The following is a 25904-nucleotide window of genomic DNA, read 5'->3' as shown; positions in this document are numbered from 1 at the left end:
TCAGTTGAATTAACATGACTAGTAAGGAATTTGGTGTGGTTGAAGGTGTGGGTTGCCTTTGTGCAAGTTGTTTGAGGTTTGGTGGCTCTGTTTTATGTCTGTGAGACTGTTGGAGTTTCTAGTAGTAGTTGTTTTGTGATATGAGTTGTTGAGTGAGTATTTAGTGGCTGTGTGTTGATGTTCATGGTTTTAAATAGAATTTTGTTTCTTATCTGTGTGTATTTGGGGCAGCCTTATCAAGAGCTGTGACAAATTGTTTCATAAGACCCAATTTTATGTACAATGGTTGGAACAACACCTTTTGGAGGTCTACTAGTGGCTCACACTTGACATTGTGCCTCCCCACAGAGAACTAAGTCCGTTGTGGCCAGTGCTTCCTGTTGTAGTGTGCTGCAGTGTCCCTGTTGTCCAAAAGGCAAAGATAACAGGGAAACTTGGTAAAGCTTCCTTGGAGACCCATCAGGAATGCCATCATTTTGAAGTTTCTAATAACCTCTCAGCCATACTCATCACTACTTCAAGGCTTCTAGCAAGGTCTTGACACTGTTGTATTTCTCTTTGAAGTGCACCAAAAGATATTTAAATTTTAAAAGGTCTAAAATTTGTATAATATAAATCTTACAATTCAAGCAAGCAAAAAATGTCCATCTTACCTTCTAGAGTTTTTCTTTGCAGTGCTCACAGGTAAAATGAGCTTTCCAGACTTGTAGGCTTCACATATTTTAGCAGATGCTGTCACAGAGTACTTTTTCACTCTTGTCTTGATAAATTGTTCACATACATAGCATAATGCGTCTGAAGAATACTTGCAGCTTCTTGATGTCATCTCTGATATAATCAGATAAGTCTGTGTGTTCACTTAGGCAGATAGAACTAAACTGAAGTGGTAAGCCCCTGTATATATATATATTACTATGAAAAGTTCTAGAAAATTCTAAAAGGTTCTTTAAAATTCTCAAAAGTTCTACAACATTCTAGAAAGTTCTTGAATATTCTTGTATGTTTAAGAAAATTCTCTATTAGCTACTCACCACTGAATCTATCTGGAATATTCTAGAAAATGGGTAAATTTGAAAATTTCATTACCCAGGTCACAAAAGCAAAGTTTGAAGATAAAAATAGGTCTTTTCCATTTACTTTAGACATAAGCAATTGGGAAATAACACTTTCTGTCCAGGAACAATAAAAAAGTAAAAATTTTGTTACATAGTGTAATACGATAATGAAATGAGATGTAAAATGAATAAATAATATAATCTATAGATTTGGCAGTTGATATAACCACTATATGATTCAGTGTTGCAAATATAAATAATAGGATAATTATTTTGAACTTTGCAGACAATGTTTATAGATAAATAACTCTCACAGTGATGGGTTTACTTTTAGGTTGTAGCAAAGAAAAAAAACACATGTTTTAATATTTTATTACTTATCTGAAACTTGTAACTAGCAAACACTCTCAAGTGTGAAAATAAATGCACTTTACTCATACTGGTACAAAATTCCAGACTTTCATAAAAGTGATATAGAGGAAGACATAGCATTGACATATAGAAGATATGACAGTGCTGTAGAGGAACACACAACAGTGGTCTAGAAGGAAACACAATTGTGGTCCAGAGGAAAACATGACAGTGGTCTAGAGATAAACATGACCAGTATATTAGAAGAAGACATGACAGTGTTTTAGAGAAGTACATGGCAGTATTCTAGATGTAGATTTACGTACTCACAGCAGTTTTACATAAATCATGAAGTAAAGAAGGATATTGCAAAATCATAGGAAGATTTATATAATATGTATGCTTGTTATAAACATTTTTGGTTTGTTATGTTTTATTAGAAAGTAACATGGCTATCTGCACCAAACAACTGGTAAAAATCCTAAACTGTAACATTTAATAAACTTTAAAAATGAAATGAGTTAAAATGTTTAAAAAATCTGATAAAAGACTTGTATAGAATTAGAAATGGCTCATAAACATTTAAAAATAAAATCAAGTTGGACAGCGTTATTGTTGCCACTGACAACATCCAATGTCAAGGCTAAATTCTAAAGTGATACAATAGTTCAGAGTCAATAACAGCAGTAAAATGTGACTTGAGTGTTATAAAAACCACACTTTGGTGGATCAGTTCCAGGTAAAATAGAATGATGAGCGAAACAACTGTAGCCAGGACAACCACCTCCTCTTGATCCTTATGGAAACAAGATGGCTAAAGAGCAACAGGTTGAATATGGAAAAGCTTGTTATCAAGCTGCTCACTCCAAATTCACTGCCAACTAGTGTGAAGCTGAGACTTGAACACAGGACAATAGTCCATATATGAGATCAGAGCGGCTGTGACAGCATCAAAGCAGATGGACGTAGCAGCTGTGTCAGCAAGCTCGTTCCTATAAATATTGACATAGCCAGGTATCCAGAAAATATGGATACTAATGGAAGATAAATAAAAATAGGTCAATCAATTTTGAATATCAACAAGAATAGGGTGAAAACTAGTGGTAAGTGATTCTAGGGCTAACACAGAGCTAAGAGAGTCAAAGTAAATAGCACCATCACTGTACTACATAGTTTATATATGATCCATGGTATACAACTCAGCAGTGAACACAGAAACTGTAGAGGGAGATCCTGTTAGCATTCACCAAAACACAACAAACTTTGGTACAGCCCACAGATGTACCTCATTTTAAACCATTTAAATAAACGGGAATATAAGGTTGTTCAGCAAAAACAAGACTACTTCCAATTAGGAGTATCTTCCTTCCTCATATGACTGAAAGAAAGGTCACATCTTGGTATATTAATCAGCCATGGCAAAATGGGCTGATTACTGGGGACATCATTATCATCCAGTGTCAGACCCAATTCATCCAGTTGCACATCAGTATGAAGGCTAAAGGTAGGAATTATGGACCATCTGTTCTGAAAGAGCATGCCCACCAAGGAAGAAAGATGCAACACAAGATAGCATGCTATGATAATGATTAAAGCTTGATAGCATACTCTGTATAGAAAGTTGCAAAGAGTGGGGGTGAAGACTGGGTTCGTGGAACTAAATATTATAAACTTGGAACTGGAGAAGTGAGGAAAGCCCCCATGCAGAGCTGAAGCCCAAACTGCTGAATGGAGTCCAGCATCTTCAAGGCTGAAGTCCTGGCAGAACCATAAACCAGAGATCCATAGTCCAGTTTTGATTAAATGAGGGCACAATAAATCTTGAGCATAGAACATTAATCCATTCCCCAAGAGGTGGAGGAAAGGACATGGAGAATGTTGAGTGCCATCATGCAACTGCTTGATGTGAAGAATGAAAGTAAGCTTATGGTCAAAGATGAGCCCTAAAAACTTTGCCTCAGGGACTACAGGAAGAACAACATCTCTGAGATTGAGCTTGAGATTGGAGTGTAGACACCAATGGTGGCAAATATGCATGCAAACAGTTTTGGAAAAAGACTAGGTAAAACTGTTTTCTGTGGTTCATTTTAATAAGGAATTGAGGGTTGTCTGAAGCTATTGCTCAATAAACCTCATGTTTGATGTCATGAAATATGGAATTCATCAACACTTCCAGCAGTAGGAGGAAATCATGTAGTGATAGTACTGATATTGGTACTGAAAAGTGTGACACTCAAGACACAGTCCTGAAGGACTTCAAGCTCCTGTGGGAAAGAACAGAAAAGTGGACTTGGAATTACCTACCAAGTGAAAAGTTCTAAATACAAACCATATGACCAGAGGTCCTGCAAAATGCCATACCTCCACATAACCTGTCATTACTGGTATTAAGAAAACTGCTGAAAGGTGACTGTATTAGCAGGTTTTAGGAATATTTCCTATAAGGTAAGACACATTGGATGATAGTAATCAGTCAAGATCTTAATGCCATATAGACTAGAATAGAAACCTCAATAGTTCTACTGTATCAAAGTTGGCATTTTTACTTAAATGGAGGAGAACTGGGTGGAGAATCCATCTGTTTATGACCACACTATTTTCCTTACTAGATGAAAGTTTGTTGACCTAAATGTATCCATGCCCTGGGTTGAATGGGCAGGTCTCTGTTAGTAGACATGGATTCTAGCAACTAAGAGTGTAAATGAATAATCATGCTGCAACTCAAGGATGAAGAAGATGGACCCAAGCAAACACCAGAAGCAAGTGCCAAAAATGTGTATCTGAGCAGTCGCTGAGAGGAATGGCAGGGCCAGAAATACTTGTAGATGTGAACTTATCAACTTGTTTATATAGAGACTCTTTATATGGTTTGAGAACAACTCCTTTGGAGATGCAGAAAGATCTGTCTGCACTCCCATTGTAGCAGTGGAATGTAATGCAGTAGCATGTGCTAGAGATGGATTGGGGGACAATAATTTCTGAACCCCAGAGTAAGTCATGTTACATAAATGTTGTACCTCTTCCTTCTCCACCTACTTAGGGGAAGATTGGTAGTAAAAGGAATGGGAACCATCAAAGTTGATGGTGTGAGGTTCATTTGATTATCATAGGCATTATGGCATGTGTCAAAGAATCACGACAAGATATCTTCAAATGTCCACTGACACTGGTATCAACTGAGATGATCAGGAATGTATTGGCACACCTTAAAGTTCAAATAACCTGCCTTGACAGAGGCAGGTGGATGTAGCAATTTAAACATCAAAATTAATATGTTTGTTGGCAGCATAATTCTATTTTTGTAAGTGTAGATATGGCACACAGCAGAATTCTTCTTGGCTGGTGAAACCAGCAAGGATCTCCAACTTGGGGATGTTCTTCAAATCCCACTCAGTGATCACTCCTTGGAAGGAATTTGAAGCAATATGGGGAGTAATTTAAATGGGTATATCCCCAATGACCTTTGGTCTCAGGAGGAATTTGCTATGTGTTGTTGTAGATGTTTCCACTAAGATGCATTCAGAAGACAACTTCCTGACTGACTTGAAGGTCCAACAAATCCCTCTAATTCCTTCTGAACAAAAAAGGAAGGCATTTGTCTTAAGGTTTTGTCAGACAAAGAATGAATAATTAAAAATCAAGGTATAGGAGATAACTTTGGTTATGACTGTGTAACAGAGTTGTCTATGCATGATTATTTACCTCTAAGCTAATTTTCTATTATTTGATTTTTAGAAGATTTTAGAAATCCATGAAAACAGGAGATTGGCTCATTACTCACTGACTCCATCCACCATGGAGTCCTACAAGGTGATACAGTACAATGCCAAACAAAGACACTGCAGCAATAAGAGGGCTTTGTGAGCACTATACCTAGACACCAGCATCAGACACAGTGTCCAGAACACCTGTTGATAATCCCCAACACTGGTACTCAGTTGACCCTAGACCAAAAATACAAGCCAAATGATTCTGAGGGATACCACCCCAAGGCCACCTGTTTATAGGAATTCAAGGTTATAGTGGTGTGTTGCAGTGTTCCAGACACCACTGAACCACCAGGATCCACTCCTCCCCTTCATGGGTTGCCATACCAACAAACATGGGTGGATGATTAGATCTCAGGGGAGGTATACTGAAAATACAGAACCTTAACTGGGGGGGGGGACAACATATAGGAACCCATGGCAAGTTCCCTCACAACCATGTAGGAATCCATCTCAAGAGGAACATTTTTGGTATTCTCAGAAATATTGATTGAAATATTTTACTGTTGGTCTTATATTGATTAGTTTTTATGTTTAGCAATAAAATCATAATTGCAGCTAAACATTACTGTTTTATAGTATTTACTCTTACCTTCTGGCATGAATTAAAATATATATAACTTGATGAAACTTAGTTGAATGGAGGCAACCACATGTTGTAGGAACACAAGTGTTTAGAGTATGAAAGTTTTCCTGTCTTCAGGTCAGAATGTTTATTTAGTTGTTGGTATTTGCATTATTCTGGTGGATTGTGGATGGTTTGTTATGATTGGTTGGTTTGTTTTTGTTTTTGATTGGTGATGAGACTTCCCTTAGATTCAACCAATGTTAGCCATAGGTTTCTCACTTCTAATGTGGAATCTCTATTACTGTAAGTTTTATTGTGTTAATGTGAAAGGAATCTGTAATTTTTTCTTGTCTTCCAAAATCTGCCTGTGTTGATGATTCTAGTTTTTTTCTTGAAAGACTTGAAATGTTGTCATTTACACTTGTGTGTCTACAACACTGAGTTACCGTTCATTCACTTAAGTTTCATTGTAAATACTTTGTCTAAACAATCTATCAAATATATGTATGTGTATATATTGTTCCATTCACTACTTGATAATATTAGACATATATGGTACTTAGAGAAACTAGTATTAAAACAAAGGGATGGATATTTAATTGCTTATTATGTTTGACATGGATGTAAGTTTATTTTTTAAAGCACTCAAATGTTGAGTTGAATTAAAGAATTCTTTCTTTTTATAGTTTATGGAGAGCAGAATGGGGGCTTCATCTTATAGACAGTAATATTTCTAAATACATGTTTTGTTTCATTTTACAGACAGCAATACTTGTAAGCACATGTTTTGTTTTTTCATGCTACAAAAAAGATATGATGCTTTTTGAAACAGTTTGGTATGGTGATGAATGAGATTATGTAGGGTGGTAAACATTACTAAGGTTTTTTTTGTGTATTTTGTGTAGATATTTTGAGAGGGTTTAATAAATAGTAATACCTCAATTTTTCACTATGTTTTCAATCATTGTTATAAACATAGGTAGTCTTAGTGACAAAAAACCAGAAATTTAACTTCTTTTTTTTTTTCCCAGTAGAACAAAACCAGAATGCTCAGAAAATTTTACTGGACAAAGAGAACGTAATTCTTCATCCATGTGAAATTTTAGCGTAAGTTAAATTACAGAAATATGAACAGTTAATTAAAAAGATGAATAAAGTTTTCATGTTATAGTTACATAACTTGTAAACATTTGTTACAAAAACAGTTTTTGTTTTGGTATCAGATTTGCTAAGCGTGTTGGATTGTGAAGCAGAAAGTCTAAGGTTCAAGTGTGTGAGGTTCCACTGAATAAACTTGACACTTTCAGCTAGACACATGTTATAAAAGTAACAGTCAACCCTGCTAACTGGTTAAGAGATACTATGCAGGTGATAAGTGGTAATGTTTACTGGTTGTCTTGCTTCTGATCACTAGTCTTAAATTAGAGATAGCTGTCTCTAATGTATCGTATAAGATGCAGATTATATCAAAACATCTTTTGTTGCTTATATTTTACTCACTCACAGAACAAGGAGAGATGGAAGTGACTAGGAGTTCATATCCTGGGTCTGTAGGAACATGAAACTCATTTTTATACTGTGTTCTTTAGATGCCTGAATCTTGATTTAAAGTGTCATGAACAGGGATCATGTTTGTACAGTATTCTGAATTAAGTGGACTGGAAGTTTTAATAAAATACATGAAAATTAGTATTGCTGTATTTCTAGAACTCAGGTATAACAACGTTTTCCAGATGAAATTATGCAACATACTAAAAAAATATACCATGTTTTAAGCAGCCTTGTGAAAAAACAAACCCAGATACATGTATTTAAAAGCTATAGGAGTTTGGTAACAAGGTGCGAATTAACCAGATACGTGTATTCAAAAGCTACAGGAGTTTGGTAACAAGGTACAAATTAACCAGATACGTGTATTCAAAAGCTACGGGAGTTTGGTAACAAGGTGCAAATTACTTTTATTAGGTCATGCCTCTTAGTTGAGAATATAAAATATCATGATCTGAAGATAATCAGAGTTTTGTTATTACTTTATTTCCTGCAATGTTCAAATTTTGTAAGGTAAAGATGTAATAATTAAAACTTGTATATCACAGAATATATTAATGTTATTTTGCTTTTGTTTCACTTATTTATGGACTATGTTGTCAATAACAAATAATTAAATATATGATATTACAGAGGTAGTCTTTTTCTTTCATGTAAAAATACTGAACATTTGGTTGCAGTGTTACATAGCTAACTTTTAAAAACTTAACAGGTGTCATAACATCCTTCTGTAAAAGAAACATTACAGTGGCTAACATACAGAAGTTACAAGGAAGTTAAACCAAAAATGCTATATTATTTTAATATATACTGTAGTTTCATGTAAATTCATTCAACAGTTGTTTCCAAATGTTTTAAGATATTATAATTATCAAAAAATTCATTTTACAAAATAATCCTATATTAATGTAATTAATTCACTGTTAATAATTTGCATTTATTTTGTTCTCAATTCTCAGAGTGTTACTCTTGTTTTCAAGAGTTGTCTGTTAAAATTTACATTATATCTCTATTAACTTGTTTGTCTTTACAGAGAGTAGTGTTATGTCCAGTACTTCTCTCTTAATTATTTACATTATATCTCTATTAACTTGTTTGTGTTTACAGGGAGTAGTGTTATGTTCAGTACTTCTCTATTAATTATTTACATTATATCTCTATTAACTTGTTTGTGTTTACAGAGAGTAGTGTTATGTTCAGTACTTCTCTATTAATTATTTACATTATATCTCTATTAACTTGTTTGTGTTTACAGAGAGTAGTGTTATGTTCAGTACTTCTCTATTAATTATTTACATTATATCTCAATTAACTTGTTTGTGTTTACAGAGAGTAGTGTTATGTCCAGTACTTCTCTATTAATTATTTACATTATATCTCTATTAACTTGTTTGTGTTTTCAGAGAGTAGTGTTATGTTATGTACTTCTCTATTAATTATTTACATTATATCTCTATTAACTTGTTTGTGTTTACAGAGAGTAGTGTTATGTTCAGTACTTCTCTATTAATTATTTACATTATATCTCTATTAACTTGTTTGTGTTTGCAGAGAGTAGTGTTATGTCCAGTACTTCTCTATTAATTATTTACATTATATCTCTATTAACTTGTTTGTGTTTACAGAGAGTAGTGTTATGTTCAGTACTTCTGTATTAATTATTTACATTATATCTCTATTAACTTGTTTGTGTTTACAAAGTGTAGTTTTGTGTTCACTACTTCTCTAAGAATAATTTACATTGTATTCTTGCTTACGTGTTTATATTTACAGAGTTCAGGGTTATACTACAGCATCTCTGCTAAGTTGTTTCTCTTTACAACATGTAGTATTATGTTCAGTACTTCTCTATAAATGACTTGCATTACATCCCTATTAAATTAACTTGATTCTGTTTAGAGTGTAATGTTATGTTCAGTTCCTTATTAATGATGCACATCATACTCCTGCATTGTTACCTTGTTTTTTATTTAACAGAATGTATTGTTATGAAAAAACATTTCTCTCCTTATATTTTGCAATATATAACTGCTAAGTGATTTTGTGTAATGTTGTTTTGTGATAAACACTTTATCATTGTTTTACATTTGGTATGACCTAACTCAACTTTTATATATTCTCTGAGAAATGAAGAACAGCATATTTGCTAATCTGTGGCTGTGATTCAAACCTGTGACTTTGTGTGTATTCTCATATTGTCTACTGTTCTTGTATTTGCTGTCTACTTTATTGAAAGTTTATTTAATTAATATATCAATGTCTCTTAGTGACTGACCACATTTATTAAAGGATATAGTCTTTTATTGATGTTTTATAATAGTAAACTCATGAAACTTGAAATGTTATTCCAGGTTGTATGTTTCACAAGCTCAAGTAGCTAGAGGAGAAATCGTTAGTTTGTCTGGAATGTATTGTTCAGGAAATGAACTTTATGTGGTACTGGATACCACTCTACCTCTCCCTGAAAGTACCAAGAAGAAAAGAAATGCAAAACAAGAACAAAGAGAGAGAACTAACAATACTTATAGTTTCAGAAATATCAGTGCTAAGATTTCTGATAAGAACCATCATGCAGTGCTAGAAATTTCATCAGATACTTTACAGCTTGTAAGTATAGCTTGTGTTAACATTCATAATCTTCAAGAACTGGGAGTATCTATAATATCAGTTATTTACAGTTTGTAAGTATAGTTCTAAAGAAACTGGTTATGGTAGAAATAGCTTGTTCTTGATATTTTCTAATTTGATTTTGTCAGTGAATTAAAGAAATTTAATCTAGTAAAAATTCCTTGTCTTTTAGATTTTCCTATGTGATTTAGTTCATAAGTGAAATATATTAAACTTAATATCATGTATTTTACTCCTATTATATCCTAAATGAGTTAATATCTTCATTCATATTCTGTATGTGTTTAGACTCCTAAATGGTTGAAGAAAGAGCTAGAAGGTCCAGTCATACCAGATGTGGCACATAATAGCCAGGAAAAGATAGGTAATTATTTTTTCACATGTTTAATTTATTAACTGTGAATGTTCTTCTTGTGACTGATCAAACTGTATTCTGACTGTTAACCAAAGTATTGCTCCATGAAAAACAATACTAAAGAAACCTGATTATCATTTGCTTCATTAGCCTTATTTTTAGCTCACATATTCTCTCATAAACGTGATTGTAATTTGTATTTTTGGCCAAACTATTTCTCTCATTATAGAATCACTACTGAAGAAACTAAATGTAACCTTGTTTGTAGTCAAAATATTGCTCTTGTAAAAAAAGCACTCCTTATGAAATCTGGTTGGAAGTTGGTCCATGGCCAAAGTATTGCTTTCAGGAAAACCAGTGGTGAAAATCTAATTGTAACCTGGTTTGTAGGTGAAGAAATGCAGTTAGACACGTTCATCTTTTAGCAAACATATGAAACTCAGAAGTGAAGACCAAAAGTTTATGTTCCTAATTGATACATATTTATTATAGAATTACCCAGTATGTTCCTTATTGGAAAATATTCATTTTAGTATTACCCAATATTTTTCTAATTGATTTATTTTTACCCAATATGTTCCTAATTGGTATATATTCGTTATAGAATTACCCAGTGTCTTCCAAATTGATATATATTTATTTTAAAATTACCCAGTATGTTGCTAATTGGTATGTATTCATTATAGTATTACCCAATATGTTCCTAATTGGTACATATTTATTATAGAATTACCCAGTATGCTCCTTATTGGCAGATATTCCTTATACTTTTACCCAATATCTTCCTAATTAATATATATTCATTATAGAATTACCCAGTATGTTCCTAATTAATATATATTCATTATAGAATTACCCAGTATGTTCCTAATTGGTATATACTCATTATAGAATTACCCAATATGTTCATAACTGGTATATATTTATTATAGAATTACCCAATATGTTCATAACTGGTATATATTCATTATAGAATTACCCAGTATGTTCCTAATTGGTACATATTCATTATAGAATTACCCAGTATGTTCCTAATTGGTACATATTCATTATAGAATTACCCAGTATGTTCTTAATTGGTATATATTCATTTTAGATTTACCCAGTATGTTCCTAACTTGTATATATTCATTTACAATTACCCAATATGTTCCTAATTTGTATATATTCATTATAGAATTACCCAGTATGTTCCTAACTTGTATATATTCATTATAGAATTACCCAATATGTTCATAACTGGTATATATTCATTATAGAATTACCTAATATATTCCTAATTGGTACATATTCATTATAGAATTACCCAGTATGTTCCTAATTGGTACATATTTATTATAGAATTACCCAATATGTTCCTAACTGGTATATATTCATTATAGAATTACCCAATATGTTCCTAACTGGTATATATTCATTATAGAATTACCCAATATGTTCCTAACTGGTATATATTCATTATAGAATTACCCAGTATGTTCCTAACTGGTATATATTCATTATAGAATTACCCAGTATGTTCCTAATTGGTATATATTCATTATAGAATTACCCAGTATGCTCCTTATTGGCAGATATTCCTTATACTATTACCCAATATCTTCCTAATTAATATATATTCATTATAGAATTACCCAGTATGTTCCTAATTGGTATATATTCATTATAGAATTACCCAGTATGTTCCTAATTGGTATATATTCATTATAGAATTATCCAATATGTTCCTAATTGGTACATATTTATTATAGAATTACCCAATATATTCCTAACTGGTATATATTCATTATAGAATTACCCAGTATGTTCCTAACTGGTACATATTTATTATAGAATTACCCAGTATGCTCCTTATTGGCAGATATTCCTTATACTATTACCCAATATCTTCCTAATTAATATATATTCATTATAGAATTTCCCAGTATGTTCTTAATTGGTATATATTCATTATAGAATTACCCACAGTTGTTGAATGTACTTCCAGCAGAACATGTTTAATTATATTTCACATCATCACTAGAGAGAAACAAACCAGTGAACTTGATAGAAGATCATGGTGAAAAAGCTTGGAGAAACAACCTGAGTGCATCTGAGAGGAACAGGTAGAAATCTAATTTTGTATTGCTTTTTAAGGTATTTGTAAACAGTTTCTTTTGGACTCAGCATAACACATACACACACCTTTCTCCTACCTATTGTTACAGTAGCCAGGTGGAATATGACATTGTTTATTTGTAAACAAACTGGACAGTTTAATTACAAATACAGTTTATTTTTAAAGATATATTTAGATGATATACTGAAATGTATCATCCTGTGGAAGTCTCTAGAAAACATTGGTTCTAAAAACAAAACTTGTTTCAGCTGAAAGAGTCATTGACAAAGTCTAGTATGTGGATATTTTTTGTACTTATCATTTTTTCTATTTGAAAATTATTTATATTCTTGAGAGCTAAATTTGAAACTATTGTAACATAATCCTAACTTTGTGATTAATTCTTTCAAATTTTAAACTTTTACTCCACATATGTATAATTTAATGATTTATCAGTTGTGATGGTATGTGTTCACTCACATCTTTGATTTTTTTAACCTAAACATAGAACAGAAACACAAATCTTTAGATGTCTTGTATGTTAATTAAATTTAATCCCACACTTATGACAACTTTTTTATTACCAATGTTTGTTTACTGATTTTACTTATAAAATAAGTCATGATAAATTATACGTCACCAGTAAAAGTTGGAAATTCTTATTCCTGCTTTATTGTTCTTACTAATTGTTCTTACTTTACTAATTTCACAATTCAAAAGCTCTCATAATGGTATATTTTATTTTAATTAAGAAATACGTTGTTACTTCACATGAAAAGGTTGTACTAACTTTCATGTGTGAAAGCTACAAACAAAAGTGACTTTTCATTATTGAATTTTTCAAAATAATTTCCAATATGGTACATTACGTCTACTCACATAAATAGCTATTTTCATTTAGTGCTGCCCCTATATGCAAAACGTTTTTTCGCATGCCACAAGTCTCGAAGCTCCTGCTCATCTGGAACTGACTGATTCTAGTGCAACTCATATGCATATTTTCATGCTACAACCCTCTACCAATAAGTGTACAACATATTTTTTGGCACATGTGACTCCCTTTATTCAATTCCATTGAACTTTCACCTCATTTGGCAGTACTTGTGTTGAAATGTTTAGTTTGTGATCTTTTCTACTATTTTGACAGTACTTGTGTTGGAATGTTTAGCTTGTGATCCCTTCTACTATTTTGACAGTACTTGTGTTGGAATGTTTAGCTTGCGATCTCTTCTACTATTTTGACAATACTTTTGTTGGAATGTTTAGCTTGTGATCTCTTCTAATATTTTGACAGCACTTGTGTTGGAATGTTTAGCTTGTGATCTCTTCTACTATTTTGATCTCTTCTACTATTTTGACAGTACTTGTGTTGGAATGTTTAGCTTGTGATCTCTTCTACTATTTTGACAGTACTTGTGTTGGAATGTTTAGCTTGTGATCTCTTCTACTATTTTGACAGTACTTGTGTTGGAATGTTTAGCTTGTGATCTCTTCTACTATTTTGACAGTACTTGTGTTGGAATGTTTAGCTTGTGATCTCTTCTACTATTTTGACAGTACTTGTGTTGGAATGTTTAGCTTGTGATCTCTTCTACTATTTTGACAGTACTTGTGTTGGAATGTTTAGCTTGTGATCTCTTCTACTATTTTGGCAGTACTTGTGTTGGAATGTTTAGCTTGTGATCTCTTCTACTATTTTGGCAGTACTTGTGTTGGAATGTTTAGCTTGTGATCTCTTTTACTATTTTGACAGTACTTGTGTTGGAATGTTTAGCTTGTGATCTCTTCTACTATTTTGGCAGTACTTCAACTATTTTAATTTTTTCTGTATCTTTGTATTGATTCCTCTCAACAGGTTTGCTCTTTATTATACAGTAGTGATATGTACTTCATTAGAAAAACGTTTTATTTATTTTTGATATAGTTGTGTTTGATTACTCATTGAAACTCAAAACATGCCTATTATTTTCAGTTTACCGAAAATTCTACTTAAAGGTTAATCACATATCACGTTAAATATCTTTTAACAAATGTCTTTTAATTTTAGTTTGCCTGTGGTTATACCTCCAGGTTAACTATTTATAATTCAGCACATAACTTGTATTATATATGTTTATTTCTAACCATTAATTTTGTTTAATTTAAAATTTATACCTCTTACTCTTTATTTTGTAAAGATCCTTGAGGTCTGTAGTGAACCCTACACTTGCCTGCTCCCAGTATTGCTTACCCTTCATCCTATAACAGCTGAACCCATTTCGGACACCCCAGACTTTGTCAGATTTTCTCCACTTTATTAAGGATTGCATTCCAGGCCTCTGTTGCAGAATTAATTTTTAAGATGTGTTTCACAGTTAATTTCCCTTCTCCTGATATTGTTTCATGGTGATCTCTTGTATCTCTTTTCAGAGTGGGTTCTTGCAAACCTTGCCCTATATAGGCTTTACTTTTTGTTGTCATAGTTTAACACCAGGCAAATTTTATGTCATTAAGATCTCTGTTAATCCTATTCATTTTCTTCCCTTCTTAGGTTTTCAGCTTTATATTACCACATCTACATTTCTACAGGTAATCTTTGCCTTTCACTTCCTTTCTTAGGTGTTCCATCTGTATTTAGGGATTTTCGTGGGATACCTTCTCCTTACCTCATTGTTGGATTGGGGTCTTTGCCATTGCCAGTATTTTCCCTTCACTCATGACTTCTTTCCTTATAGGACCTTCTTGTGTGGAACACTACTGTTTGTTTACTGCCCATTGCTAATAGGAATTTAATGTCAGATCGTTTTTTAATCCATTTCTCATGATTTCCTTCCCTTACTCTGATATTTATCTGTGAAATTTTTTTCCTTCTTCCCTGACCCATTGGATTTAGATTGGCTTTTTATTCTTTGTCATCTTCTTCCAATCATCAGTTCCTGGTGTCTTCACTCTGAACATGCACATTCCCATTTACCTTCATATTAGCTGTGTTGCCTGTTAGAGATAGTTCATCTATTGAGCACTTGGACTACACTTTATATGTTCATCTCACATTGTTTGTTTTAGGTAGCTGTTTCTTCTTTGTCGTGGTATAGTCATCGACCTGTTGCCATAGTTCATTATTTCATGAGACTGTGACTGGTTAAGTTACCTTTTAGTATCTACATGTTCTTCATTTTCCTTATGGGTCATACTCTGCGGAGAGTGACGCCTGTCCAGATATACTAAAACTAGTCAAAGCCACACTGTAGAGATGGGCCATTCTACAAGATCACTTGTAGATTTATTCTTCTGATGTATTTACTTCGTTAATTTGCCTGTTTAAGACCAAACTCACAGATGGACTGCATAGCTAAAGCAGAAGAGGATAGTTGCCCATCCCAGCCATGCCTTGTATTGAATAAATTGGCACAGTCTGCTTTTCAAAATAGGATTTCATGGTCACCCATTGTACTGTTGCAAGTGTTGTCATTTCTCTGTACTCTTCACCATGCTTTCTTCTCCATTTTCTTCTGATGGAATTTGAGAGTTCTTACCACTTTCCAGTTCCAAGCTGGTGGATTGATGGATCATGGAATCATCCTACTGAATGAGACAAGGAGAAACAATGTATATGAATGAAACCATTCCAGAGAAGAGTTATGAGTTTTGCTGGTGTATATGATGAGATGTCCTCCATTATGTAACAGTGGAGTGACCCATGAAAACTGCAATTCACCTCTTCAGTGGGATCCTTCATCCTACCTCCCCACCTGAATGTTGGTTCCCAGTGGTTGGATTTTGGATGTAGAGCTGTACCAGTGAACGTAAGTCCATACACATATATTATAGATATTCCCTCACCTAGTTACTCTTGTGTCTCCATCTGTGTCATGGTGGAGGTACTTGCAGATAAAAAAGTTCCTTCCCCTTCTGCTATTCTTGTTATCCAAGGGCCTTACTGCACATGGGCTGGTCCCTATCATTTTTATTTTAAGTGAGATGGTTTACTTCACACAAACATTTTTTCAATGCCAGTTGTAAAGTTTCTAAATTGATCAATCAATACATTTGTATCATATGTCCCTTTCATAGGTTGCAGGGAGATACGAGTTTCCCTGCAGTCTGATGAACTTGAGGTGAAGATGGTATGATCCTTTTTTGCACCCCTGCAAGATGGATGAGATTTGAATAGTAATTATCTTACTGATGTGATATGATCTTCCTTTCTACCTCTGTGTCAATGATCGTTCCTGGTTATAAGAAGTTATAATCTTTCTATTCTGAAAATATATTTCCGATGGGTACCTACTTCTTTCCACTCTTCCTCCCTACTGAAACTGTTGCTTTTATTTTCTGCTAAAATTGTAAGTGATAGTTTAGTAGAATGGAATAGAGGTAATTACATATGTTGGTAGAGGGTTATCGCATGATAATTTGCATGCAAGGTGCACTGAAATTAGTCAATTCCAGAGGAGCAGGAATTTTTCAAATAGAGAACAACACTGAACGAGAATAGCTATTTATGTGAGAGGAAGTAAGTACTTATAAGAAATATTTATGTGAGAGGAAGTAAGTACTTATAAGAAATATTTATGTGAGAGGAAGTAAGTATTTGTAAGAAATATTTATGTGAGGGGAGGTAAGTACTTATAAGAAATATTTATGTGAGGGGAGGTAAGTACTTATAAGAAATATTTATGTGAGGGGAGGTAAGTACTTATAAGAAATATTTATGTGAGAGGAAGTAAGTACTTATAAGAAATATTTATGTGAGAGGAAGTAAGTACTTATAAGAAATATTTTTTCAGTATAAGAAAATAATAAATTTAGTGTTTATGACTTTTTTCTTCACAACTTCAGTTCAGCATCACTTTATCCATCAACCAGTCTGATAGGAGGGTTTTTAGGTGAAGACACTGACTCAGCTCCTTGTATTAATAATAAATGGACAAAATTAACTTCTCAAACTAATCCTGCCAGTGGAATGACTACATTAAGAAGTTCTAGAATCCCTATAAATGTCACTTACTTCAACTCGGGACATAGGTTCTGTAGATCACCACAACCTCTGAGAGGTTGTAACTTGGCATATTCAAAAAGGTGCTCAACTAATCCATCTGACAATAACATTCTGGGTCATTATATTCTGCCAAACACTTTATGTACAGTTGTAAGAAGTAATAATGAAACCAGTGCATACAACTGTACAAGAACAGCTATTGTACCAGGGAGGATTGGACACATTCCTGTTCTTTACTGTTGGAGATGTTTGGTACAGGAACTACCAGTTAGTTGTCCTCAGTGCAAAAGGTCAGTACTCTTACTTAACCCCAAGTTATTGACTTGTTTTTCATTACAGTAGTCATTGTGAAAACTAGTTAGAATAACTTCTTATTTTCTGTGTAAAATACATAGGGCACCATTCAGCAATTGGTAGGACTAGTTGATATTTTTATTTAGATTTTTACATATGAATTTCTTGTTCAGTGAAACTCTGTAACTAAAAAGTAGTGGGTCTGCAGACAACTTTGAACATAGTTCAGAAATACATGTTGAAAGTTGGAATCCTATCTGTTATTTTAGAGATAAGAAAATTTTTGTTGAAAAAAAGTGTTAGTATGCTTTCATTGGTTACTTGTATGAAAATTATCTGACATTGCACATTAAAAAAAGGGCACATTGTTAGTGCCTAAAACCTCCTAACAAAGTGTGTTTTCTACATATGTAATTTTAATCCATAATTTGCATAATTCTTTCAAATCGGATAGACTTACAGGTACTGTGTTGTGTAAGTAGTAGACCAGGTACTGTGTTGTGTAAGTAGTAGACCAGGTACTGTGTTGTGTAAGTAGTAGACCAGGTACTGTGTTGTGTAAGTAGTAGACCAGGCACTGTGTTCTGTAAGTAGTAGACCAGGTACTGTGTTTTGTAAGCTATATCCATGTTCTATCTACACATCACAGAGAACACTGTTGGATAAGTAGTAGACCAGGTACTCTATTGTGTAAGTTATATCCAAGTTCTATCCACCCATCACAGAGAACACTGTTAGGTATACAGTAGACCAGGTACTCTGTTGTGTAAGTTATATCCATGTTCTATCCACCCATCACAGAGAACACTGTTAGGTATACAGTAGACCAGGTACTCTGTTGTGTAAGTTATATCCATGTTTTCTCTACCAATCACAGAAAACACTGTTGGGTATACAGTAGACCAGGTACTCTTTTGTGTAAGTTGTATCTATGTTCTGTATACTCATAAATGTTAATTGGCAAGAAAATAAACTGTCTGCTTTGTTGTGTAAATCTCTTATTGTTCTTTAAGAATTTCGTGTTAGGGTATGAAAAATTTTACTGTACAATGCCATAAGTAAAAGAATTTTTATGTAATTAGAATTATCTGAAATATATATTATTTCATACCACTGTTTGAATGCACTCAGTAAGGACTAAATGAAAAGAAAGATGATAAATTGTAGTAACAGTGTGATTTGAGAACTTTTGTAGGGTCTAAACATGTTATGTTTCACAAAACTAGATGTTTTATACTATTGCATTAGATATGTGTTACTGCTTACAAATAACACTTTACATATATTTGTGGCTGTAATTGCATTAAGTCTAGTATTTATATAGTTTCTGAGCTTTGTATTAAACAGAGTCCATTACAACACTGATAAGCTTGAAATACAATTTTTACAAATGTGTTTTAAAAATTATTAATAAGTAATTAAGATGAGTATGAATTGAAAATGTTCACATTTAAATAATATCAGTTTTTAAATAAAAAAAAACCTCAGTGCTTTGTCAACCTAGATATTTTGTATCATTTCATAATGATCAACCTAAATAAATAGCTTAGTGTTTTTATTTTGTGAGTCTACAATTTAGTCGAATAATTTTCACACTTGTAGGGTATTTCCTACCAAAACACAGTTAGGCAGACATCCAAGTGAAATCATCCTAAAGAAAGAAAAAACACAACTAGCTCTAAGTACAAAACAAACAGAGGAGAAAATACAAGAGTTAGGAAAAGAATTTTCTCAACAGTTGAGTCAACTTGAAAAATGGGCAGAGGTGAGTTTTGATGAAGGTATATAGAATGTATACTATGAAGCAAGATTGCCTTGTTGTCAGTTTAGGTTTTGTGACTTGTGTTATGAAGAAACTATTTAAACAACTTTGTTAATTTTGACATGATTTCTGTCATGTTTATATTTAACTAGAAGCTTGATGCTGTAATTTAATATATTGAGCTGTATAAACAAAACAAGCAAACTTTTATATTTTCTTTGTTTCCAGGTTTTATTTATAAAAATGGATTTGATAGGAACATGAAGTGTAACATTTTTATAGAGGTTTGCTGTAGTTCTTAAGTAGTGTTATTCTAGATAGGAATGTTTACAGGTTCCTGGCTTACATATTACAAGTTTTGTTATTCAGGGTTGAAATATTTACAGATTTCTTGCTTACATATTACAAGTTTTGTAATTTGGAAAATAATGTTTACAAGTTTCTTGCTCACATATTACAAGTTTTGTTATTTTGGGTTGGAATGTTTACAGGTTTCTTGCTTACATACTACAAGTTTTGTAATTTGGATAAAAATGTTTACAGGTTTCTTGCTCACATATTACAAGTTTTGTTATTCTGGGTTGGAATGTTTACAGGTTTCTTGCTTACATATTACAAGTTTTGTAATTTGGATAAGAATGTTTACAAGTTTCTTGCTCACATATTACAAGTTTTGTTATTCTGGGTTGCAATGTTTACAGGTTTCTTGCTTACATACTACAAGTTTTGTAATTTGGATAAGAATGTTTACAGGTTTCTTGCTTACATATTACAAGTTTTGTAATTTGGATAAGAATGTTTACAGGTTTCTTGCTTACATATTACAAGTTTTGTTGGAATGTTTAACTAGCCTATCTTGCATATTTTAAGTTTTCTTTTTCCAAATTAAAAAGGGAGAAGATTCAGTGAAAATAGAAGTCAGTGAACTCAAAGATGAGTTGAGAAAGCAGAAGTTACTTCTTCGAGAGAACCAAGACCAAATAAATAAGTTTCAGGTTAGTTTAGATAACTGTGTATTCTTTCTCCAAGTAAACATTCTATCACTTAAATATTAGAAGCAATATTTATAATGCGTTTCTCAGGTTGTTTTCCTTCATGGTTATGAATTCACTCTCTTGTCATGCACAATCACTTTAGGTATCTCATAAACAGCTTTGAAGAAATTATTACTTTCTGTAAATATAAAATGCTAAATAATGCCCTCCAGTGGCACAATGGTATGTCTGAGGATTTACAATGCCAAAAACTGGTTTTGATACACATGGTGGGCAGACCACAGATAGCCAGTTGTGTAGCTTTGCGCTTAATTCAAAACAACAATAATACTGAGTAACAGTTATTTACCTTAAAATTAGTTTGTACTTTGCATGTGATTCATTTATTTATTAGCCATAACACAGTGATTCATAGAATAGTATAAACTTTCAGGTTATCATCTCTTGATCAATCTGAGATCTAATTACAGTTGTGGTCTCAAGATTCATTTCCTTGATCTATTTGACCATCCCCAAGATCTCATAGATTAATTTACTTCAATCCTGCTGAAATCCTGTGTGGACTGATAAAGCTCCTGATGAGTGATAGAATGCAGTGATGTATAAACATGCTTTACCCTTGTTATTGCTGGCACACTAAAATATAGTTAATTAAATGAATTAACATAATTTATACATAATTTACTGCCTAAATGAATTTCAAGTGTCATAGCTGTTGAGAAGTCTTTTTTATTTCTGTTTCTTTTACAACTATTTCTTTTACTTATGTTTGATTTAAAAGTATTTCTTCTACTTATTTCTGTTTGTTTTACAAGTGATTACTTTATTTCTGTTTGTTTTATAAGTATTTCTTCTGCTTATTTCTGTTTTTTTACAAGTATTTGTTCTATTTATTTCTGTTTATTTCACAAATATATCTTCCACTTATCTCTGTTTGTTTTACAAACATTTCTTCCACTTATTTCTGCTTGTTGTACAAGCATTTCTTCCACTTATTTCTGTTTCTTTTACAAGTATTTGTTCTATTTATTTCTGTTTCTTTTACAAATATTTCTTCTATTTATTTCTGTTTCTTTTACAAATATTTCTTCTATTTATTTGTTTTTTTTACAAGTATTTCTCCTATTTATATTTGTTTGTTTTATAAGCATTTCTTCCATTTATTTCTCTTTGTTTTACAAACATATTTTCCACTTGTTTCTGTTTGTTTTAAAGCATTTCTTCCACTTATTTCTGTTTGTTTTACAAACTTATTTTCCACTTGTTTCTGTTTGTTTTACAAGCATTTCTTCCACTTATTTCTGCTTGTTGTACAAGCATATCTTCCACTTGTTTCTGCTTTTTTACAAGTATTTGTTCTATTTATTTTTGTTTATTTTACAAGCATTTCTTTCACTTATTTCTGTTTGTTCTACAAGTATTTCTTCCACTCTTTTCTGTTTGCTTTACAAGCATTTTTGCCACTTGTTTCTCTTTTTAACAATATTTGTTCTATATATTTCTGTTTATTTTCCAAATATTTTTTCTATTTATTTGTTGCTTTTTCAAGTATTTCTCCTATTTATTTTTGTTTGTTTAATAAGCATTTATTCCATTTATTTCTGTTTGTTTTAAAAGTATCTTTTACGTGTTTCAGTTTGTTTTACAAGCATTTCTTCTGCTTCTTTCTGCTTGTTTTGCAAGCATTTTGTCCACTTGTTTCTGTTTGTGTTACAAGCATTTCTCCCACTTGTTTCTGTTTGTTTTACAAGCATTTCTTCCAGTTGTTTCTGTTTGTTTTAGAAGTATTTCTTCTACTTTTTTCTATTTGTTTTACAAGCATTTCTTCCTCTTATTTCTGTTTGTTTTACAAGCATTTCTTCCACTTATTTCTGTTTGTTTTACAAGCATTTCTTCCATTTATTTCTGTTTGTTTTACAAGTACTTTTTCTTCTCATTTCTGTTTGTTTTACAAGTATTTACTTTATTTCTGTTTCTTTTATAAATATTTCTTCTGCTAATTTCTGTTTGACATGCAAATATTTCTTCTACTCATTTCTGTTTGTTTTACAAGTATTTGTTATTTTTATTTCTGTTTGTTTCACAAGTATTTCTTCTACTTATTTCTGTTTGTTTTACAAGTATTTGTTCTGTTTAATTTTGTTTGTTTTACAAGTATTTCTTCTACTTATTTCTGTTTTTCACAAGTATTTGTTCTATTTATTTTTGTTTATATTCCAAATATTTCTTCTATTTATTTGTTTCTTTCTCAAGTATTTCTCCTATTTATTTTTGTTTGTTTAATAAGCATTTATTCCATTTATTTCTGTTTGTTTTACAAGAATCTTTTACTTGTTTCAGTTTGTTTTACAAGCATTTCTTCCACTTACTTCTGTTTGTTGTACAAGCATATCTCCCACTTGTTTCTTTTTGTTTTACAAGCATTTCTTCCACTTATTTCTGCTTGTTGTACAAGCATTTCTTCCACTTATTTCTGCTTTTCTTATAGCATTTTGTCTACTTATTTCTGCTTTTCTTATAGCATTTTGTCTACTTGTTTCTGTTTGTTTTACAACCTTTTTATCCACTTATTTCTGTTTGTTTTACAAGTGTTTACTTTATTTCTGTTTGTTTTATAAATATTTCTTCTGCTTATTTTTGTTTGTAATGCAAATATTTCTTCTACTTTTTTCTGTTTGTTTCACAAGTATTTGTTCTATTTATTTCTGTTTATTTCACAAATATTTCTTCTACTTATTTCTGTTTGTTTTACAACTATTTGTTATTTTTATTTCTGTTTCTTTCACACGTAGTTCTTCTACTTATTTCTGTTTTTTTTACAAGTATTTGTTCCATTTATTTCTATTTATTTCACAAATATTTCTTCTACTCTTTTCTGTTTATTTTACAAGTATTTGTTCTGTTTAATTCTGTTTGTTTTACAAGTATTTGTTCTATTTATTTTTGTTTATTTCACAAATATTCCTTCCACTTGTTTCTGTTTTTTTACAAGTATTTGTTCTAGTTATTTCTGTTTATTTCAGAAATATTTCTTCCACTTATTTCTGTTTGTTTTACAAGCATTTCTTTCACTTATTTCTGTTTGTTTTTCAAGTATTTCTTCCATTTATTTCTGTTTATATTACAAGTATTTCTTCCACTTAATTCTGTTTGTGTTAAAAGTATTTCTTTCACTTATGTCTGTTTGTGTGAAAAGTATTTCTTCCACTTAATTCTGTTTGTGTTAAAAGTATTTCTTCCACTTATGTCTGTTTGTTTACAAGTGTTTACTTTATTTCTGTTTCTCTTATAAATATTTCTTTTGCTAATTTCTTTTTGTTTTACAAGTATTTGTTATTTTTATTTCTGTTTGTTTTACAGGTATTTCTTCTACGTATTTCTGTTTTTCACAAGTAGTTCTTCCACTTATTTCTGTTTGTTTTAGAAGTATTTTTTTTCTGTTTGTTTTACAAGCATTTCTTCCGCTTTTTTTCTGTTTGTTTTGCAAGCATTTTGTCCACTTGTTTCTATTTGTGTTACAAGCATTTCTCCCACTTGTTTCTTTTTGTTTTACAAGCATTTCTTCCTCTTATTTCTGTTTGTTTTTCAAGTATTCCTTCTGTTTATTTCTGTTTATATTACAAGTATTTCTTCCACTGAATTCTGTTTGTGTTAAAAGTATTTCTTTCACTTAATTCTGTTTGTGTTAAAAGTATTTTTTCCACTTATTTTTGTTTGTTTACAAGTGTTTACTTTATTTCTGTTTCTTTTATAAATATTTCTTCTGCTAATTTCTGTTTGTTGTGCAAATATTTCTTCTACTTATTTCTGTTTGTTTTACATGTATTTGTTCTGTTTAATTCTGTTTGTTTTACAGGTATTTCTTCTACCTATTTCCGTTTTTCACAAGTATTTGTTCTATTTATTTCTTTTTATTTTACAAATATTTCTTCTATTTATTTGTTTGTTTTACAAGTATTTCTCCTATTTATTTATGTTTGTTTTATAAGCATTTCTTCCATTTATATCTGTTTGTTTTAGAAGTATTTCTTCCGCTTTTTAATGCTTGTTTTACAAGTATTTCTTCTATTTATTTCTGTTTATATTACAAGTATTTCTTCCACTTATTTCTGATTGTTTTAGAAGTATTTCTTCTTTTTTTTCTGTTTGTTTTACAAGCATTCTTCCGCATTTTTCTGCTTGTTTTGCAATCATTTTGTCCACTTGTTTCTGTTTGTTTTACAAGCATTTCCTCCACTTATTTCTGTTTATTTTACAAGCATTTCTTCCATTGTTTCTGTTTATTTTACAAGTATTTCTTCTATTTATTTCTGTTTATATTACAAATATTTTTCCACTTATTTCTGTTTGTTTCACAAGTAGTTCTTCTACTTATTTCTGTTTTTATTACAAGTATTTGTTCCATTTTTTTGTTTATTTCACAAATATTTTTTCTACTCTTTTCTGTTTGTTTTAGAAGTATTTGTTCTATTTATTTCTGTTTATTTCAGAAATATTTCTGCCACTCTTTTCTGTTTGTTTTACAATCATTTTTTTCCACTTTCTTTCTGTTTTTTATAAGTATTTGTTCTATTTATTTCTGTTTATTTTCGAAATATTTCTTCTTTTTATTTGTTTTTTTCAAGTATTTCTCCTATTTATTTTTGTTTGTTTAATAAGCATTTATTCCATTTTTTTCTCTTTGTTTTACAAGTATCTTTTACTTGTTTCAGTTTGTTTTACAAGCATTTCTTCCACTTATTTCTGTTTGTTTTACAAGCATTTTTCCCACTTGTTTCTGTTTGTTTTACAAGCATTTCTTCCACTTATTTCTGTTTATTTTACAAGCATTTCTTCCATTTGTTTCTGTTTGTTTTAAAAGTATTTCTTCTATTTATTTCTGTTTATATTACAAATATTTTTTCCACTTATTTCTGTTTGTTTTACAAGTAGTTCTTCTACTTATTTCTGTTTGTATTACAATATTTGTTTCATTTTTTTGTTTATTTCACAAATATTTCTTCTACTCTTTTCTGTTTGTTTTAGAAGTATTTGTTCTATTTATTTCTGTTTATTTCAGAAATATTTCTGCCACTCTTTTCTGTTTGTTTTACAATCATTTTTTTCCATTTTCTTTCTGTTTTTTATAAGTATTTGTTCTATTTATTTCTGTTTATTTTCCAAATATTTCTTCTATTTATTTGTTTTTTTCAAGTATTTCTCCTATTTATTTTTGTTTGTTTAATAAGCATTTATTCCATTTATTTCTGTTTATATTACAAGTATTTCTTCCACTTATTTCTGTTTGTTTTAGAAGTATTTCTTCCACTTGTTTCTGCTTGTTTTGCAAGCATTTTGTCCACTTGTTTTTGTTTGTGTTACAAGTATTTCTGCCACTTGTTTCTGTTTGTTTTACAAGCATTTCTTCCACTTATTTCTGTTTTTTTTACAAGCATTTCTTCCACTTGTTTCTGTTTGTTTTACAAGTATTTCTTCTATTTATTTCTGTTTATATTACAAATA

At 31.4% G+C, this 25904-nt stretch overlaps 1 protein-coding gene across 1 annotated transcript in view; it reads left to right on the top strand.

Moving 5' to 3' along the window:
* LOC143224678 (uncharacterized) overlaps window positions 1-25904 on the top strand; it is a 65057-nt gene that overhangs the window by 26762 nt on the left and 12391 nt on the right. Inside the window, exons 9-15 of the mRNA XM_076452837.1 lie at window positions 6776-6848; window positions 9641-9896; window positions 10206-10281; window positions 12296-12377; window positions 17192-17641; window positions 19248-19410; window positions 20301-20402. Of these exons, the coding sequence (XP_076308952.1) occupies window positions 6776-6848; window positions 9641-9896; window positions 10206-10281; window positions 12296-12377; window positions 17192-17641; window positions 19248-19410; window positions 20301-20402 (1202 nt within the window). The remainder of the gene's footprint in view (window positions 1-6775; window positions 6849-9640; window positions 9897-10205; window positions 10282-12295; window positions 12378-17191; window positions 17642-19247; window positions 19411-20300; window positions 20403-25904) is intronic.

This window comes from Tachypleus tridentatus, chromosome 9 (genome assembly GCF_004210375.1).
Source record: "Tachypleus tridentatus isolate NWPU-2018 chromosome 9, ASM421037v1, whole genome shotgun sequence".
In the NCBI taxonomy this organism is placed as follows: domain Eukaryota; kingdom Metazoa; phylum Arthropoda; class Merostomata; order Xiphosura; family Limulidae; genus Tachypleus; species Tachypleus tridentatus.
The sequence above is the reverse complement of the archived record's forward strand: the minus strand, read 5'-3'. Positions and strand labels throughout refer to the sequence as shown.